Source organism: Bombus flavifrons, chromosome 3 (assembly GCF_040668555.2).
Source record: "Bombus flavifrons isolate JBK064 chromosome 3, iyBomFlav1_principal, whole genome shotgun sequence".
Lineage (NCBI taxonomy): Eukaryota > Metazoa > Arthropoda > Insecta > Hymenoptera > Apidae > Bombus > Bombus flavifrons.
In genome coordinates this window covers 13952195-13969078 of record NC_138444.1, presented here as the reverse complement: position 1 = coordinate 13969078, position 16884 = coordinate 13952195, and the positions used below count along the sequence as shown (strand labels likewise).

Below are 16884 nucleotides of genomic sequence, written 5' to 3'. Positions count from 1 at the left end.
AAAGGAACTACTTTTCTACAATTATAACATTACAACAAAATGTTGCTGCGTTTAAAATATTATCATTTTTACAATTCTTTTTGTGCGGTAAAATTATATAATTTATACAAATCCAATTGTTTGTATTCAATTGCCTGTTTACGGAAACTAATCTCCTTTTATTGTTAATTGACTTCTAAGAAAACGTGATACTTCGATCAGAAATCTAGATAAATAAAAATTATTAAATAAAATTATTCACACATTTTAGATTTTGATGTTTCTAATTTGGCGGGTTGTAACACAGGAAGTAATAAAACGGCGCGCGCACCCGGATGCTGCGCGCGCATACTGAATGAATTAACAAAGAGCACTTGACAAATTTCATTTTGCCGTATTAACAATTAGGCGGTTTATTTCCAGAAAATTTCGTTGGAAATTTGTTTTTCGTTATGGCAAGTTTATTTATCGGGTGATTTTTTCATAGAAATCGATGAAAAACTAATCGACTAAATGATGCACCAAACGCGTAAGTTCCTGCGGGGTGGGCGAGGGACGCCATGACAGTCATCGTATTTTCTGTTAACCGCGAGCACGTATGCCCTTGCCAGCGTTTTCGTGAAATTGTTGCGCAGGTTGCTGTCTATCTGGATCAAAATTGGCAAGCTCGTTTCCTGAATTTCGCAGACTTCCCTTGGAATATATTGTGGAGGTGGAGGGCGAGGGCGCGTGGCCATTATCAGGGATTTGCTTGTGGGTACCCGTGGCGAGGTGAGACGTCGAGAGGCGGCGAAAGGCGTCCCCCCCTGCGTCGGGACGCGCGTCTCCCTGCATACGAGACGGCCTAGGGCCGACCAAGCGAGATGCCAGAACCGCCGACGGCACCGTACACCACGTGAGTCCACCCTCCGAGCACTCTTGATTATCGCTTCGGCCCTCTTCGACGGTTTCTAGAAATCCCCTTGCCCCCGTATCCCGAGGAACCTCCATCTTGTAGCCTCTTGTCCTCGTTCTACGAGTCACGATAATTGACGCGTCATATGCCTGAGACACCAGAAGATGGTGCCCGTGAACCCTCCGTTAACTGCGAGGGGATCTGCGGCGAGTCCTGACAAATGTGGAAATATATCTGCGTACTCATTCGAGCCGTTTGTACTTACGCCTAACATTATACCATTTCACTCTATCAGCCTTTGTCGCCTTCAAAAGATGGTATTGGATGACTCACCCTTTCCCGCTCACTCGACAAAGAACTCTTAAATATCTGTGAGGTTAAATTAACTACTTTTCTTCTTTTTGTAACGTGTCGATACTTTTTTCACGATATTAACCTATCCATAGGAGCATTATATAATAATAAGTATCCGCCCAATGCTGTCTCGAGTTCATTGTATTTAGAAAGAGTTATTTCTCTTATTGGTATTAAACCAATTGATTTCGAGGTTAAATCACAAGGTTTATTTTACTAGTCAGTTCCAATGGTGCAAAGGGCAATATAGATACTTTACTAATTATATATCATATCGTTTTCATAATAATACTGATTTCATTAATTTTATTCATTTTACAAGTAATGAATATATGTTATCAGATTTTGTAGAATATTAGGAATTTAGGCAAGAAATAATTTTAATTAAATTATTTTGCAGGATGAGAAATGAAATATATCAAAAACGTTTAATTAGTATCCTTCAGTGAATAAAGATGAACAGTGAGCAGCATGCATTGCCAGCGACTACGCAGGCACAACAAGAGGTAAGACCATTTTCAACTGATATGGGCTATTTACCAAACCACAAATGCGCAACTGATATATTAAATACTACATTTTGAAAATATTGTGTAATAAATTGAGAAATCCCTGTTCATTGAAATATGTATATGTATTCCCTTTATAAATTCTTCAACAAATACTTACTACTATTAGAACTCTGTTATACCTGCTTATTCTTTTGTGCAGTTTTACATAAAATTTATGTTTGGCAGTAGGAAATAAAATTTTTTGTGTATAATGAAATTTTGTATAAAACTTTATACTTCTCCTTTTTTTTAAGTTTTGCTGCTTGTAGTAAATTTAAATGAAGTAGCTTTTGCTTGAATATTTTGTATTTATCAGCTTGTTCTTTTTGCAATATAGGTATTTATAAAGCATATTCTGTATGTTAAAAGAAATGAATTTTCCCAAATATGTGTATATAGTGTATAGTATTTATAATTTTCATTATAGTGTAATTCACATTACACTGTAATATTGGATATAAATGTATAAGCTTTTGACTGTAAAGTATATATTTTGTATAATTTTATATTTAGGTATAGCTATACTTTAATTTCTGCTCAAATATGAATTCTGTATATAAATATCAATAAAATCCTGGCGATGATTGCACGAATGTATTACAAATTAATTTATAGCTTTTGTAATGCTAGAAAAAGGAATTTGAAAACTAGCGCATTTGTTGATTGGATTTGAGCCTGATGCATGCTGCTGCATGCTCTATCAATGTTGTACAAATGTTTGAATGTATATCGGTAGGATGTAAACGCGGGTCAAAGTGGTCGTCCTTCATACCCAGGTGGTTTGGCTACAACAACCAGTCTTGGCAATGTAGGGAGTACCCCGCATTCATCCGCGGACCTGCGTGTAGGTACAGCCGTAGCGTTAGCCTCCTCGGTAGCTAAATATTGGGTCCTCACCAATCTCTTTCCTGGACCGCTACCTCAGGTCTCAGTCTATCATCATTCCCACCACAACTCCTCACATAGGAGTAGTGGAGGTGGAGAGGCATCTTCCAAAGAGCCAGCCTCTTCATTGAACCAAGAAATGGCGTTGACTTCCAGTTCGCATCATCAGTCAACACCTACACACCATCATCACCAACCTTCAGTTAGCAGTAGCAGTCATCATAGTTCTTTACAACCAAATTCACAGGTTTGTTTACTTAGAGGTATGCAATGATTAGTTATTGAGTGTAGCTTAAAAATGACCCAGGTTTAGTATCTGCGTTTGCAGGAATTGTGGTAATATACTGTATTGTATGTAATCTCATATAAGTGTGAGTAGATAACAAAGTTATGTCTTGTAATACATACACATGGAATGCTTGCAGTTTCACATTTATAATTTGAAGTATTGCTTTTATCACAGTTTTTTGTTCCCATTTTTTTGTTTATTATGTATAATTGTATGTTAATTGTAATTATATATATATATATATATATATATATATATATATATATATATAGTGTATCTCATTTATCTGAAAACTTACTTGCATATGTCTCAAAAACTGTGGATGATGCGGAAAAATTTTTGAAACGTACTATGTGAAGGAAGATATGTCATACCAATATTTATTTTATCTTGCAATAATTTCGAAAAGACCTATAAATGTCACATTTATATTTTTAAATGGATATTATATTTTTTTATCCTATATTCTTATAACCAACAACGATGAGTTCTTGAAATGCTACTTACTTATATGTTTCGCATAAACCACTATCGAGATATTAATTCTTAAGAAGGATGGAAAGTTGTAGCCTTTTCAATGGTAAACAAGTAGAAAGAAAATTACACACACACAATTGGCTCTTTTTAGAGCCATCATGATGTACGAAGTCCGACCGAGCAACCTCCCCGTGGTGTACATTGGATAACGCCAATGCCGGCGGCATATCAAATTTGAAATTTAATATCCCGATATTATGTGATTTATGCAAAAAGTATAAGTAAACAGTGGTTTGAAAATTTTTCTATTATGGCTACAACAATATAGAATAAAAAAGATGTTGTTACTATTTAAGACAGTTAAATTATAAACATGACCTTTATAAGGTTTCTCTAAGGCTATTGCACTGATAAAATAAATATCAGTATGATATGTCTCCTTTAGCATCGTACAATATCTGTTCAAAACATTTTTCTGTATCATCTATAGTTTTTCAGATATTTAGGCATTTCCAGATAAATGGAATACACTGTATATAAATAACTGATACTGTGTTTTTAACTGTTATTTTTTTTTCTAGTTTGCAATATGCTAAAAAAACAAAGAGCATAAAATATGTTATTATTAATTTGATGATACTTTCAATTATCTAATTGTTAGAACTATAATTTAGTTATACTGAAAAAGAATGTAGTAATATTTTTTCTTTATATTTTATTTAGCAGATACCAGTTTCTCTACCAGGCCTTAATTTAGACGGGGCACATATACCTGCCAGCGTCAGTCATTTACAAGCAGCACATGCACAAATGCAACAAATGCAGGCAGCACAACAACAACAGCTGCATCAGCAGCAACAGCAGCAGCCCCAACAACAACAGCAGCAGCAGCAGCAACAATCTCACCACCAGATGCAAAATCATCAGAACGCTCAGAACAGTGGACCAACTGCACATAATCAAAACGCACAGAGAGATGATAACAAGGTGAAAGATGAAAGTGGAAGTTGCACAACTGAACGTTGCAGTGACAATCAAGTTCACTGTCAAGTTCAATGTGACCTCCAATTACAAACATCTCAAGATTTACAACAAAGTCTTATGCAACAGCAGCAACAACAGCAGCAACAAATTGGTGTAAACATAAGCGGAAATTCATCGAGTGAAGGCGGAAGTCAAAATAATACAGAAAAGCCTGAAAAAGAGAAAGAATTGCGTCAACTAAATATGACGCAGTACGTTCACACAGTTTATATATCTATCACGTTCGATAATTTTTGTACTTCGACAAACGGTATTATAATTTTTGTATAGGTTCCAAGTGCCAGATTTAAAACCAGGAGGTCATATGATGGATGTAAGAACAGCTGATGGATCAGTCGTGAAAATTAGCGCTGGGAATGAGCAAGATTTAGCAAAAACACTTGGTGTTGAAATGGTGCAAAATATGTACAAGGTGAGAGTTAATGTGGCACATTATAATAGATAATATATATAAAACAATAGTTTTTAACGTATAATTATAAAATTTGTATTACATTCTGCAGGTAAATGTCGAGGACATTAATCAGCTTTTAGCATATCATGAAGTATTCGGAAAACTACAAAGTGAAATAGCAGCTGGTACAACTTTAGTTGGAAGTACAGTTCCTACTCAAACAGTTACCACTATACAAAATGGAACTCCAATTGTACAACAAGTTCAATTAAATAAGTTTGATATTAAATCAAGCGATGGCGAAGCTACACCAGGACCAAGCGCTTCGCCTGTATCAGTTGGAAGTCATGCATGTGAAATATGTGGAAAAATTTTTCAGTTTCGCTATCAGCTTATCGTTCATCGTAGATATCATACGGAAAGGAAACCTTTTACTTGTCAGGTATATAACACGTGTTTTCATATTTTATCTTATATTTAATTTTTATTAAATATATATGAATTTCTTGTTTGTAGGTGTGTGGCAAGGCCTTCTTAAATGCAAATGATTTGACACGGCATGGGAAGTGTCACCTAGGTGGATCCATGTTTACTTGTACAGTTTGTTTTCATGTATTTGCAAATGCACCCTCTTTGGAACGTCATATGAAGCGACATGCTACCGATAAACCGTATAATTGTACCGTATGTGGGAAAAGTTTTGCAAGAAAAGAACATTTGGATAATCATACGCGTTGTCATACTGGGGAAACACCTTACAGGTAAATTCACTTACGCTATTTCACTAAAATTTCAAAAATTGATAAAGATTACTGTAGAAGATATATTAACATTTCTAATTTTTAATTAATGAGTAATTGTATTTTGCTTTTAGGATTTTAATAATATCAGTATTATTTTTATAATTATTGTCTCAAATGTATATAAAATTTTAAAATATTTATGTTTAAGTAAAATCACGATTAAAAATAATACTATTATTTTATATTTTAGGTGCCAGTACTGTTCAAAGACGTTTACTAGGAAGGAACATATGGTAAATCATGTTCGCAAACATACGGGTGAAACACCTCATCGATGTGATATTTGTAAAAAGAGCTTTACCCGCAAAGAACATTTTATGAACCATGTTATGTGGCACACGGGAGAAACTCCTCATCATTGTCAAGCTTGTGGCAAGAAATATACACGTAAAGAACATCTCGCAAATCATATGCGTTCACATACCAATGATACACCGTTTCGCTGTGAAATATGCGGTAAGTACTCTATTTTTCCAATAATTCCTGTGACGTAAAGTATTACACGCATAAAGTATACGAGTACTCGTTATATAAAATCACTAAGATAACATCTAAAGTGAGCCATTTTTTCCATTTCAAGATCACTTTCTTTAACTCGCACTAATTTAAACTTAATGTATTTGTTATGCTAATAATGATAATAAATAACGAATAATAAATAGATATTTAATTATAGAAGTTTAATATTTTTTTAATTAGTCACTAAAGAAAGTAATCTATACAGATAAAATAATAATGTTTAATTATATAGTATTATTTTTATGTGATGTATGTAATTGAAATATAATATAAATGGGACGATTCCAGAATATTTAAAAAATTAATATATTAATGATAAAAGATCACATGTGTTGTAGTTGGAATAGAAGTAATGCTTGTACTACAAAAAACATTTTATGTAACACGTTATAATTGATTGAGTTTACACAATCTACATCTTTTTTATAGTATTTGAGATATTTTGAAGGTAAGTTATATTTTAACTGTCATACATTGATTGACAATAAAATATTTTACATCTGACATATATTTCTTACGGTTTTTACTTAGTATTAGTTATTTTTAAAATTAATTATATATCTTTGAATTAGAATTAGGAAAAATAGGAAACTTACACACTACACAAATAGTTTTCAGAACTTATATCTATCCTTCTTAATATTAGCATTAATTTAATTATTCATTTAACCATTCATTTATATATTTCTTATTCAGAAAGAATTATACAATATTTTAAATTGCTTTCACATATTTATACATTTAGAAAAAGATATAAAGCAACATTAGATTTCATATAATGTAGCACTTTCTTAAAAATATATTTTATTCGGTGTTTTCAAAACTAAGTAAATTAATAATATTACTTCAATTTAAAAGGTTTAGTATGAATGTTTTTTATAAATATATTAAATACAATAAAAAAATATTTGAAGGTTAGAAGATATGAAATAAAATTCGTGAGAATTGATTGCGCATTGTGTTTAGCTATCTCCTGTCACAGGTTGCGCGCATTCCTTTGCAGAAACGTCTTTCTAACCTTCGAATTATCAGTGAGTTCGACCATCGTATATTATTTTTTTTTGTAGCATTGTTATCAGTGACGGGTCACTTACCGTCTTTTCATGCATCTACACTTTGCCACATTCTTCAATGTCACGACTTATTTCGTAAATCTAAGCGGTTGATATACATATTGCGAGCACGTTTCTTTGTCAATAGGTCGCAACAATATTTATTCGAAATATTCGAGTAGATGTAGAGTAGAGTAGATGTGTTTATCTATTTAATTTCAATTTTATTTATTTTAATTTTATTCATATTAATTTAATCCAATTGATTTATTTTAATAATCAGTAATTTAAACAAAATTAATTTCTATTTTTAAAGTATATACAAATCCAAATATTAAGATGTGACTTTTAAAAATTTGAAGTTCATGCCTATTATTTACTTTATTTACACGTATATTTTGCTTTTTTAATACATTTTTATAAATTAGTCCAGAATGTTACTGTCCATAATTACGTTTTGCATTTAAATTATAATGATTTGGATATCATTAAAAATTTCTTAAAAAATAAAAATTTCTTATTTAATAATTAATCATTTTTATTTAAAAAGTAGAATAAAAATTCGTTTTTGATATGTGGGAATAGTAATTTTGCAGTGCCCCACGTGTATTTAACTATTTTGTAGAATAATATTAATTATGAATAAGGGCAAGAAATTTAATGTTAAATCTATATCTTACAAGGACGATATTTTTTCATTTGATTACAAAAATTCCATTTACACGACTGCTACGTAAGTATTTACAGATATTGTGGGTATTGCCTCTACAGTTCGTGTTACTTCGATATTCATACCCATATTCCCATACCTGACATATACAATATTCATACCAATATTGACACGAATATATTTTGTTACCAAAAAATTTAAATACTTCTCTTCGTATCAAAATAAGAAATTTAGTTGAGCAAATTGTATTTTGGAAGAAACTGCATTGAAATTTGTTATTGGTATTGTGCAGCGCCTGGTTTATTCCGCAAATTGATAAGATTAGTACGCGTATATTGAAATGCATAAGAAATAAATATCTCTAATGGGAAATTTTTAAAAATATGATAGTAATACAGTTTATCATTATCTCTTTGATGATAAATGTCTCACAAATTAATTTTTACTTTGAGCTTTAAGCAATAATCTCTCATGTATGAAATATATGAAAAAATTATGCTGTTACTTTGGTTCTTTACCATGAGAAATCAAATAAAATAAATTATCCAAAACATTTTGATGGTCCAAATCAGCATCTCATTATAGCCCAATTTAATCATCTTGGAATCGTCCCATAATGTGTTATACATGACATGTCAATGGCAGTTTAATTACAGATCCAATTGATACTACAGTATAATCAAAGCATTGGTCTTTTGTTTTTCTTTTTTTGGTTGTTTACCGCTGCGAATACAGGTAAGTCGTTTACAAGAAAGGAGCACTTCACGAACCACATAATGTGGCACACGGGTGAGACGCCGCACCGCTGTGATTTCTGCTCGAAGACATTCACGCGAAAGGAGCATCTTTTGAACCACGTTCGCCAGCACACGGGTGAGTCTCCACACCGATGCGGCTTCTGCTCCAAATCGTTCACCAGAAAGGAACACCTTGTTAACCACATCCGCCAACACACAGGTGAGAGCGGTTGGCAGATATCCACTTCACAAACAACCAATTGTGATATTTGTCTCTGAGAGTAGTAGTTTTATATGTGAATAGAGAAATCATATTTAGTTAAGAAATACGAATCTAAGTACTTACTATATCACTGAGTCACCACATTCATGTAACGTATTATGTAACACGCATTACATACACCAAGAAATCGTTCACATCTTTGTCCAAATCTGAATTGATCCATTGTTTCATCATTCACATAAAAGATGATCATTTAAGTGCATATTGTTTCCAAACACGCGTACACGCACATCATTCGGTTTTGCTTCTACCCAATGTTTAACTATGATTTGCATACTTGCATGTGGAAAAAGATAAATGTATAGGTGTACATATCTTCACTTCTTTTTTAATTTTGGTTTTATTTCTTTTTCTTTTTGTTGCCTTTTGTTCAGCCTTTTTTTTTACTCTTTTTTTGATTAATAGCATACTGTTTATGATGATATACCGAGGGATAATGCGTTCGCCATTCGTGCATAACAGTTCACATTATGTCCAACTAGCAATTAGTTTAACTGATCACAATTACCCCATTTCATCATCAGATCCTATAGAGACATTTACTGTTCTGCCTAATACACCGCTCTCATATATGCTTCTTATTAACTATTTCAGAGCCTTCTCGCTAAATGAAACGTTCTCATAATGCCTCTGCATTGTAGAAACGTTTTCTTATTCGACTTATTATCGCTCCCTTTTTTTGTTCGAGATATGTACATAATTCCATTCTCATTTTCATTTCATTTCATTTCATAGCAAAATTTGTTAATGAGATTTCGTTTAATATAGAGAAGATTCATAGTTACAGAATAGTGATTGTTACTTTTCTTTCTATTGTTTCTTTTGATGGTAATGATATATATATAACATTTTCATTGAATATTTATCATTGTCCGGATCTGATTTTTCATCGATGTAACGTAAGGAAATGGCAAGATCAAAAATTGATTTCATAGATGTAAGAATGACTAGCATTGATAATATAGATAATATCAAAACGTAATGCAAAAACTGAGTGAAGCTCTCACAAACATTTAAATCTCGGTATGAAAACAGTATATCCAGTAAATCAGTAATTTATATACAGTGTCCGTCCTAAACTCTTTCCTCTGAATGATATCAACATATTCTACGAATTAAATATAAGAAAAAAAATACGATATTAAAATACAGATAAATATTTTATTAAGAAGTTATAAAAAGATACAGAATAACAACAAAATAAACGCGAGAGATTTAAGACTTGATCACCGTGGTATGTAAAATAGCAATATGTACTTTTAATGTATATCCCCGTACGTTGCATCAAAGAAAATCTGTCAAAACTAAAGTCAAATCGTGTAATGACGATTTAATGATGATTGATTGGGGAAATAAAAGTCGCGATATCGTTGGTTAATGTTGCGCAGGAGAGACGCCCTTCCGCTGTCAGTACTGTCCGAAAGCATTTACGCGGAAGGATCATCTGGTGAACCATGTCAGGCAACACACGGGTGAGTCACCGCACAAGTGCCAGTATTGCACCAAATCCTTCACGAGGAAGGAACATTTGACAAATCACGTGCGTCAACACACAGGCGAATCGCCACACCGATGCCACTTCTGCTCCAAGTCATTTACTCGTAAGGAGCATTTGACGAATCATGTGCGAATCCACACTGGTGAATCACCTCATAGGTGTGAATTCTGTCAGAGAACGTTCACCAGGAAAGAACATCTAAATAATCATCTCCGTCAGCATACCGGAGATTCATCGCACTGCTGCAACGTGTGCTCGAAACCATTTACAAGAAAGGTAGATTCAAGTTATGAATATATTTATTTCAGATGAAAGACATATAATAGAATCATAGAATGGATTTTTTGTATGATTGTTAAGCTGCTCCTCATTGAAGCAACAATGATAAACTTTTATTGCCTATTTTATCTACGTCGAAGCATATAATCATAAAAACATTTGGATTTTGTTTCGGTTTCGAATTGACAGCTGTTCTTAACAGATTGTAAAACAGTTGACAAACTGTACACACTGAAAGGGTATTTGTCATGATGTCTCTTACTTTTGTTTGATCTTTGCTGCTTTGAACGAAAATAGCTAATGAATAGCTCTTTTTGTTACTATAATTCGTCAGAAACATGAAGAAACAATTGAGCAACAATCAACAACTTCTTCAAAAGGCATCGACTAAAAATGCCTTCGTTGTTGTTAGTAAGGACACAGCTTAACAATTGATTTTTTGATTGAGTTTTTTAATTACCGATAATATAAAAAAATTCTAATAAAAATATCTTCAATTTTCTGTTACAGGAACATCTCGTAAATCATATGCGATGTCATACTGGTGAACGTCCATTTGTATGCACAGAATGTGGCAAAAGCTTCCCTTTAAAGGGTAATCTACTTTTCCACATGCGTTCGCACAATAAAGGCAGCAACGCCGAGAGACCATACCGTTGTGATCTTTGTCCAAAAGACTTTATGTGCAAAGGACATTTAGTGTCTCATAGACGATCACATTCGGACGAGCGACCACATAGCTGTCCAGATTGCGGGAAAACTTTCGTTGAAAAGGGTAATATGCTGAGACACTTGAGAAAACACGCAGCGGAAGGTCCGCCAACACAAGTCAGCACGCCCTCTGCAATTCCTCAATCCGGTGTTCTGCCCATTCCGGCAGCAGCAGTTCTGGTCGGCCATCCTTTGGCACCCCCTGCACCACCCGTAGTCCCACAACATACCGTAGTTGTGCCTACTCCTCCAGGTGTACTGACCTCCTACTAAACCAAATGAAGAGAGCAAACATGTGAAGGAAAAACAGAAAAGCATTTTTTCATAAGGAGAAGAAAAAGTGAGTGTATACATGATGAATGTTGTGTTTGTTGACCAATGAAAGTGCGCCGTTAAGTTGTTTTCCTTCTTTTTTCTTGTTCGTCTGCTCTTTTCTCGGAAGAGGAAGAAGAAAAAGACTGTTGAAACTTGCAGTTTCTACAGGCACAGAAGTGGGTTAATTGATAAAGTGTTGTTATGGAAAGATCGTTGTGAATTGTCGTGACTGCAGCGCCCTATTGTTCACGTTTCGAACCTGTCCTCGTCGTAATGCTCTCTGTAGCTACATATAGAAAAAACGAGAAGGGTTTATAATATGAACTTCATCAGTTTTGAACAATTAATCGTGCTGCTATGATCGATAGCAGTGTATTATCCAAAGTTTGAATTACTTTGTTTCTGTCTATTTTCTTCTACTTTTCTTTTTCTTCTCTTCCTTTTTATATGATAACTTTTAATAGATCGTTTACAAGGGGAAAAATATTTGATATGTGTTATGGAGTTAAAAATATAAAATCGATAATAATCGCGAACCCTGCGATTCGATGATGGGCACACATAACTTCGCTATTAATTCGATTACGATTAGAAAGTAATTGCGGTAACAATATGACGCTGTATTAGTTTTATGCAATAATTTCGTATAAAAAAAAGAGAAACGAAATTAATGTATTTGCTAATTAAAAAGAACAAAATTTAGCGTGATATAATGTAATGTATGTACGACATACCTCTGAAATAATGATGTAATCATAATTTAAAAAATTTATCCAGTAGTTTGCTTGGAGTACAAAATGTATTTGTAATTTGAATTATATTCGGTTTTTATCATTTTTGTCACAATTTTATCAAATTGCTCTGTTTGAGCTGAAATAAGAAAAAAGAAATAGTTATTCAAAATGATCATAAAATGTAGTAGCAATTATATTTGCGTCCGTCACGTTGTTCAGCGCCACAAAATTTTTTACGTTAATTATCGCTATTACTCACGCAATAAATGAATTAAGAACATTTCATTGATTTGTTCCACAAAATTATACTTTCTTTTTTTTTCTGTTTCTTTCTTTAGAAAAAAACATAAGTTCGCTTTCTATATATAATTGGCTTAGAGATAAAAAAAAAAATTCTATATAAAATCTAATATCATAAGAATAAGTATACATTTTATTACTTGCGTAAAAAAATTCTGCATAAACGTGACTGAGAAAGATACTATATATTATAATAATGGATCATTTTCGACTTACTTAGATAATTACGTTTATTTTAATTGGCGTGTAGTTTACTTTAACGAGTTTACTTTACTTGCGAGGAATTATATTTCAAAGAAATATTTAAAAACACAATTTATGTTCTTCAATACGGACCCGAATGTCGAATTAAAAGCGTCGCGTTAATTGTCCGTTTTAGTTGTAGTCATTGTTTTCTTCTCCTTTTAACTTTTCTTTTTGTTTAATCGTAATTATTATAATGGAGTGCAATATAGTTTTGCCGATTTCACTTAAGCGTTTATCCGCAGCGAAATGAACTGTTACTACACCAGATTTTAAATAATGAAAAAGCTAAGGAAACAAAAAAAGATAAAAAGTGAACAGACGATAGCAATTCAACACTTTTTTTTATTTGTAGTATATAGGGACGATACTGAATTATTTTGATTTTTAAAATTAATTTTAAACGATTAACGCTATTTACGTTTCATCTAGTTTGAAAAGGAAAAATATTATTAACTCTAGCGATCTTGTAAGGCCATGTATTTCGTATTTACGATTAAGGGTAAAAGATAAAAATATCGTAAGCTTGGTTCTGCGGCAACATTGTTTAGTGTTATAAGTTACCTAGATATATATTACATATTTAAAAGAGTATTCAAAATAACAATATGTATGATCAGTTTGTAAAGCGTAAAACGCAGAAAAAGAATTCACAATTGCATGTTAACGATTGCTGCAGTATCAGGTTTACCTTAATTATGTATAATATTATAATAATAACAACTATTGAATATAGACACGAGAAAGATGATAAATTTATTAACGCGCGTGCATGCGTCACGTGGAGTGTACGACAATGTCCATCACTCCGTAGAAGTCTAGATTAATATATTACGATAAATATATCTAAGTATATCCAAACAGTTAGATATCTCGTATTATTTAAAGAAAAAAGAAAGAAAAAAAATAATAAGGGGAAAATTAATAAATGCCGCAGGTTCACTTTATGAGTGACACACGAAATGTATGTTACATATGGAGCGTAAAATTCCCACATTATATTCGCGTAGAAGAAGAAAAAGAGATATATAGAGAAATGGAAATAAGAAGGAAACACGCAAAGGTACATCTAGAAAGGAAAGACAAATATATATGTATAATATATATTGCTGATGCTTATATACATTATGTATATATATATTGTACACGACACGAAAATAGAAAAAGGAAGAAAACTATGATGCCGTACCGGAGTCACTTGATACAAATAATATTTCCGACGATATTACGCAATATATTCGTGGCATCGCTCCTTGTAATTTGCTAAAAAATCTAACAAGGAATAAATAGAAATAATGTTTATATGAATTATTATTATTATCTTATTATATTATTATTATTATTATTATTATTATTATTATTATTATTGATAATATTATACGTTACAAGAATAAAATTACGAGTTGATTCATGCTTTTAAGAAATTTAGTTTCATGCTTGTTTTAAAAAATAGCAAGCAAGTATCAGATCCAACCAATTCCCTTTAAATCGAAGCGACTTTACGAAGATATCAAGTAGAAAACAGTAAAATGCTAGATGCTACTTTACTTTCTCAATAAGAGTCGTAACCAGTCAGTTTTGTGTATAATTTTTAATAAAATTTCTATCTACATGATCTTATCTTTTTCGGCAATAACAGTTGTTTAAATGAGAACGCTTCGGTTCGAAGTGAAATACGATGGTGAAGGAAAGAATTCAAAATATGGTTTACTTTAGATAGAAGGAAATATGTATAGAACTTTATTATGCACCATTGTAATATTATGTATCCCAGTTGTGACACAATATACACTGGTGTTATGTTAAATGTGAACACTATGTGTCCTGTTTTACATGTAATGATTTCCCATGCTTTAATTCTATTTTGAATAAAATTTTCAGCATAAATTAAAGATTTAGTGATAATAGAATCGGTCTGCAATAAATTTACATTCATTTAAAAAAATTTAGTATTCCTTTTAATATCTATAGAATATATAATAAAATAATAATTAGTAACAATATACAATAAAATTATCAGACCGAGAACTAACTAAACAAATATCAACAGATCATAATGTATTCACTAAATCAAATATGTAAGATTGCATGAATACAGAGTCCCCCAATGCAGTGTAGGTTGGTGAGTAGTTATAAATTAACGTCTGAGCTTCTTCCTCACTGCTTCGAAATATATGATGATTCTTACGCGCTGCACACAAAATAATTTTGATTTTAGATATAATATTGATATAATAATGATTTGATATTGATATTATGATTTGATATTATAATTTTGGTATTGATTTCAGATATAAGATATAAAAATCTTCAAAAAAGACAGATGTACCTTCGTTAACGAAAAAATTAGCAAAATATTGTGCAATTTCAATAGCATTTTTTCCATGTGGAATTTTTTCCCCGATTTTCCATTCGTATAAATTTTTCTCTGGATGAAATTGCAAGCCGTAAAAAGGATAAGTGATGTGTTCCAACGAAGAAATGAATTCAAGATTCCTTAAATCATGATTCAAAGACAATATTCGAAATTTATCGCTTACACCAGCACGTTGTAAACCCTGCAAATCTGTTAATAAGTATCATGATCTTCAGACATATATTATTGTAAAATAAATGAATATATCTTACCGATTTTGTAACACAATTTAGGTGCTGGTTTGATGTCACTTTCTTAGTTCTCAATATGTCTGCAACATTATCTGAAATATCAGAAAACATCCTACCTCTTCTGTAATCTAAAATATACAAAGAAAATTAGATTTTTGTTTTAAGAAACTAGTTAAAAAGGTGACATTTAAATGATGAACCTGGTGTAAATTCCAACTGGAGTGGTAGAGTCTGTGCTCTGCAGCGTGTCCTATGAGGAATACGTTCAGCAACAACGTATGTTAACAACTCAAATCCTAAACATATTCCAAGTATTGGAAAATAATCTCCATTGTCATTCATTCTTTTTGCAATTCTGTAAATGAATTCAAAACAATTAAGAAAATTTTTCATACCATGATTAAGCAAAAGATACTCCTATACTGTTACGAGTGATAAAACTATTTTTATATAACTCTATTACTTGTAAATCTCATATCCTGCATCTGCATACCCCCCACTGCTGTTAGCGAAAGACGCAGATCCACCAGGCCATAGAACTCTATACGAAATGATATAATACATATATTATAATTTATATAATTTTCTATTTTTTCAGTTTTTCATCTTACCCATTTATTTTAGATAAAATATCTTCATAATAATATTCATCCCTTCCAATCCTAAAAAAGAGCATCTTTTTGGCATAATTACATGTATATTACAGTGATAATTCAATCTATTATTTATTATAATGTTACAAACTTACCAAATTGGAACAACTCTTGCACCGGCTCCTTCAATAAATTTTACATATGATGCAGCAATATAACTTTTGGAATGGTCTGGAGACTTCTCTTGTGCTAAAATACCTTTTAAACATAAGATTGAATAAAATATAAGAGAAACAATTTAGTTAACCAACGCGCTGAATAATATATTTTTATATAATCGCAATAAACTAATATTGTTTGAATAAAAAATAAAATTCGCGCTTTGTTTGTTACTAGACGAATCAGACTAATTTTAAAAACAGAATATTTGCAATTTTTCTTACTAACTCGCGAAAAAGAAAAAATTAGCAAAACGTGTAACGTGAATTTTTCCTACAAATGCTTCATATAACATTCTAACTTTTTATATTCACTTGTAGATTATATTACAACAGTTTGATTGAAAAATTGAAGTCGCTCTGATTACCATCGAGTATTATCTTTATATATTACACGATCTATGGACCATGATTATTTGAATATTAATTATTAATTATATATCTCAATCTACGA

General features: G+C 31.9%; 2 protein-coding genes and 2 long non-coding RNA genes across 16 annotated transcripts; 1 reads left to right on the top strand and 3 right to left on the bottom strand.

Moving 5' to 3' along the window:
• Positions 1-137: 137 nt before the first annotated feature.
• On the bottom strand, positions 138-1428 carry LOC138178594 (uncharacterized). 3 transcript variants are annotated; one of them, XR_011172747.1, is made up of 2 exons: positions 1208-1428; positions 138-1087 (listed from the first exon to the last, which is right to left on the bottom strand). It is a non-coding gene; the product is annotated as an uncharacterized LOC138178594 (long non-coding RNA). The 3 variants fall into 3 exon arrangements; XR_011172746.1 differs by having other exon boundaries at positions 1154-1289; XR_011172748.1 differs by having other exon boundaries at positions 1140-1214.
• LOC138178572 (zinc finger protein 271) lies at positions 372-14825 on the top strand. 11 transcript variants are annotated; one of them, XM_069110560.1, is made up of 12 exons: positions 373-874; positions 1629-1734; positions 2516-2623; positions 2705-2911; positions 4154-4665; positions 4745-4886; positions 4978-5310; positions 5385-5629; positions 5862-6127; positions 8648-8869; positions 10321-10706; positions 11220-14825. In XM_069110560.1, the coding sequence occupies exons 2-12, from the start codon at positions 1684-1686 to the stop codon at positions 11691-11693; spliced, it is 2946 nt and encodes a 981-aa protein (XP_068966661.1). In that variant the 5' UTR covers positions 373-874; positions 1629-1683; the 3' UTR covers positions 11694-14825. The 11 variants fall into 11 exon arrangements, with proteins under 11 accessions (XP_068966660.1, XP_068966661.1, XP_068966657.1 ...); XM_069110559.1 differs by having other exon boundaries at positions 372-874; positions 2516-2911; positions 4157-4665; XM_069110556.1 differs by having other exon boundaries at positions 2516-2911.
• On the bottom strand, positions 8695-9415 carry LOC138178595 (uncharacterized). Its single transcript, XR_011172749.1, has 2 exons — positions 8996-9415; positions 8695-8924 (listed from the first exon to the last, which is right to left on the bottom strand). It is a non-coding gene; the product is annotated as an uncharacterized LOC138178595 (long non-coding RNA).
• LOC138178593 (gamma-glutamyl hydrolase-like) lies at positions 14719-16510 on the bottom strand (the record flags this gene model as incomplete). Its single annotated transcript, XM_069110600.1, has 7 exons — positions 14719-15203; positions 15342-15570; positions 15641-15747; positions 15820-15974; positions 16083-16160; positions 16231-16281; positions 16368-16510. Coding segments are annotated over 7 exons (903 nt in total), but the record flags the coding sequence as incomplete, so codon positions are not given.
• Positions 16511-16884: the final 374 nt, after the last annotated feature.